The 2080-nt window shown below is 59.8% G+C and overlaps 1 protein-coding gene across 1 annotated transcript in view; it reads left to right on the top strand.

Moving 5' to 3' along the window:
• The window catches only part of RNASET2 (ribonuclease T2), a 23326-nt gene continuing 21246 nt past the window's right edge, over positions 1-2080 (top strand). Inside the window, exons 1-3 of the mRNA XM_047858881.1 lie at positions 1-161; positions 333-464; positions 1347-1407. Coding sequence (XP_047714837.1) covers positions 388-464; positions 1347-1407 — 138 coding nt within the window. The 5' untranslated portion in view covers positions 1-161; positions 333-387. The remainder of the gene's footprint in view (positions 162-332; positions 465-1346; positions 1408-2080) is intronic.

The raw sequence follows: 2080 nt of genomic DNA, 5'->3' as shown, positions 1-2080 counted from the left end.
GGCCGGGGGCGTGCCCGCCTACGAGGGCGTGTCCGGGGCCGGGGGCCCAGAAGCGGAAAGGCGCACCTCCCTGCGGCGACTGGGCTGCGGCGACCGCGAAGTGGCGGCGGGGGGTCGCGGTGCAGCCCTGGCAGAGACGCGTGCGCGGCTGGGGGACTCAGGTGGGGCGGCTCCCCGGGCTGGGGTCGGCGGGCTCGGGGCCCGCTCGGGACGGCGGACTCGGGGGCCGAGGCCTACGCCGGACGCCGGGCCGGGGGCCCCCCTCGGGACGGCGGACGCGGCCTGCAGCCGGTCAGAGGTGGGTGGGCTTCAGGAATTCTGCCCGTTTGCAGGGAGACGCAGGGCCCGGCGCCGGACGTTGTGTGTCTCCCCCCGGATTCGGGCAGGATGAAGCCTGCAGCCGCTCGCAGCCTGCTCCTGTGCGCCTTGTGCCTGGCGATGTGCCGCGTGGGCGGCGCGAGCAGGTGAGCCCCCTGCACGGCTGCGAGCTCCTGGTGCGGCCTCAGCCTGGGCCGCGCGGTGCCCCGGGGCGTGGGGTCGGCGTCGCGGCCCTTGCGGGTGCAGGTGCGGGCGGGAGCGGCGCGTCGGGGATTGTCGACGCGCATTTAGGTTAGGTTCCAGTAGTATCTGGGAAGTGCTGGTTCTTCCTCTTTTCAGGTTGACGGACAGTGATGGTTCTGTTTCTACGCTCGTGGCCAGCCTTAGGAGGAAGGCACTTTATGGTTCCCCCCCACTCCCTCCAGGCCGTCCTGCCTTTCTGGTCTAAAATTTCAGCTCCCCTCCTCCCTGCTGACATGCCTGTTCTCTTCCTTACTTATATTCCTTTTTTTTTTTTAATGTTTATTTCGAAAGAGAAACGGTGCTCAGATGAGCAGGGGAGGGACAGAGAGAGAGAGAGAGAGAGAGAGAGAGAGAGGGAGAATCCCAAGCAGGGTCAGCACTGTCAGCACAGAGCCCGACTTGGGCCTCGAACTCACCAACTGTGAGATCACGACCTGAGTAGAAACCGAGACTTGGACCCTCAACTGACTGAGCCATCCAGGCGCCCCTATATTCTTTGTTACTCATCACCATGGGGCACCATGTGTCTTTTCTTGGCTACCACCGTCACTGTCTCCCTCACTGGCATGTATGCTCCAAGGATGCCCGGGACTTGGTCCCCTGCTCACAGCAACACCTCTGTCCACAGGAGGGCCTGGGGACTTGTCCCTTGCTCCCGGTGGTGCCTGGCCTGTCACAATCACTCGGTGTTTGTTGAACGAACAATGGCGTGAATGGATAGATGAATTAACTTTTCTTTAACTTTAAAACAGTTCTTGAAAAGTAAGTCCTTTGTCTTTTAACAGTGACAACCACGAGTGGAAAAAGCTAATTATGGTTCACCACTGGCCCGTAACAGTGTGCAAGGTGAGTTTTCTGATCTCAACCACACCGCCCCCCCCCTCCCTACCCCGGTCCTCCGTCGAAGCCCCATGCAGAGTCGTTTACACGCATGTTTCCTCGTGAGTTGGCATGTCATTTCTGGCCATCTGTCGCTTACTCTTACTGAGGCTGCTCTCTCTGGTTTTGGTTTTCCGAACCTCGCACCGTACCTTGTCTTTCTGGCTCTGGTGCTGTTTCCGAGCTCCGGGTAGAGTGTTGGATGGGTTGCTGTTGACCAGCTTTGAGCTCTGCTGGAGACCTGGCTCTGCCCCCCACACCCCCAGCAGGTCGGCCTTGTGAGCTTTGTAAGCCCCAGGTTCCGGTGGGAGGGGCCGCGTGTGGACAGCCCCAGTCTTAGGGAACACAGAAGGTTTGCCCCTGGGGCAGGGAACAAGGTCGTTTGGTGGGTGAGGCGTTACTGTGACCCAATGTGGGTGTGTTCCTGGGCCCTGACTGTAAATATACCAGAAGTGCTTTCCTCCCTTGAGGCTTTAGAACTGAGATTAAAAAAAAAAAAAAAAAAATCAACTCCTCGTGAAATGTCATTGTTAGGCAATTTCAATCCAGGGTGGCCTTGACGCGGGGACCTGTCATTACTCTGGCCGAAGCATCTTCCTGGGCAGTGGGGCTGTCTCTGGCCTCCTTCCCCGCATGAGGG

This window comes from Prionailurus viverrinus, chromosome B2 (assembly GCF_022837055.1).
Source record: "Prionailurus viverrinus isolate Anna chromosome B2, UM_Priviv_1.0, whole genome shotgun sequence".
Classification (NCBI taxonomy): Eukaryota; Metazoa; Chordata; class Mammalia; order Carnivora; family Felidae; genus Prionailurus; species Prionailurus viverrinus.
The sequence above is the reverse complement of the archived record's forward strand: the minus strand, read 5'-3'. Positions and strand labels throughout refer to the sequence as shown.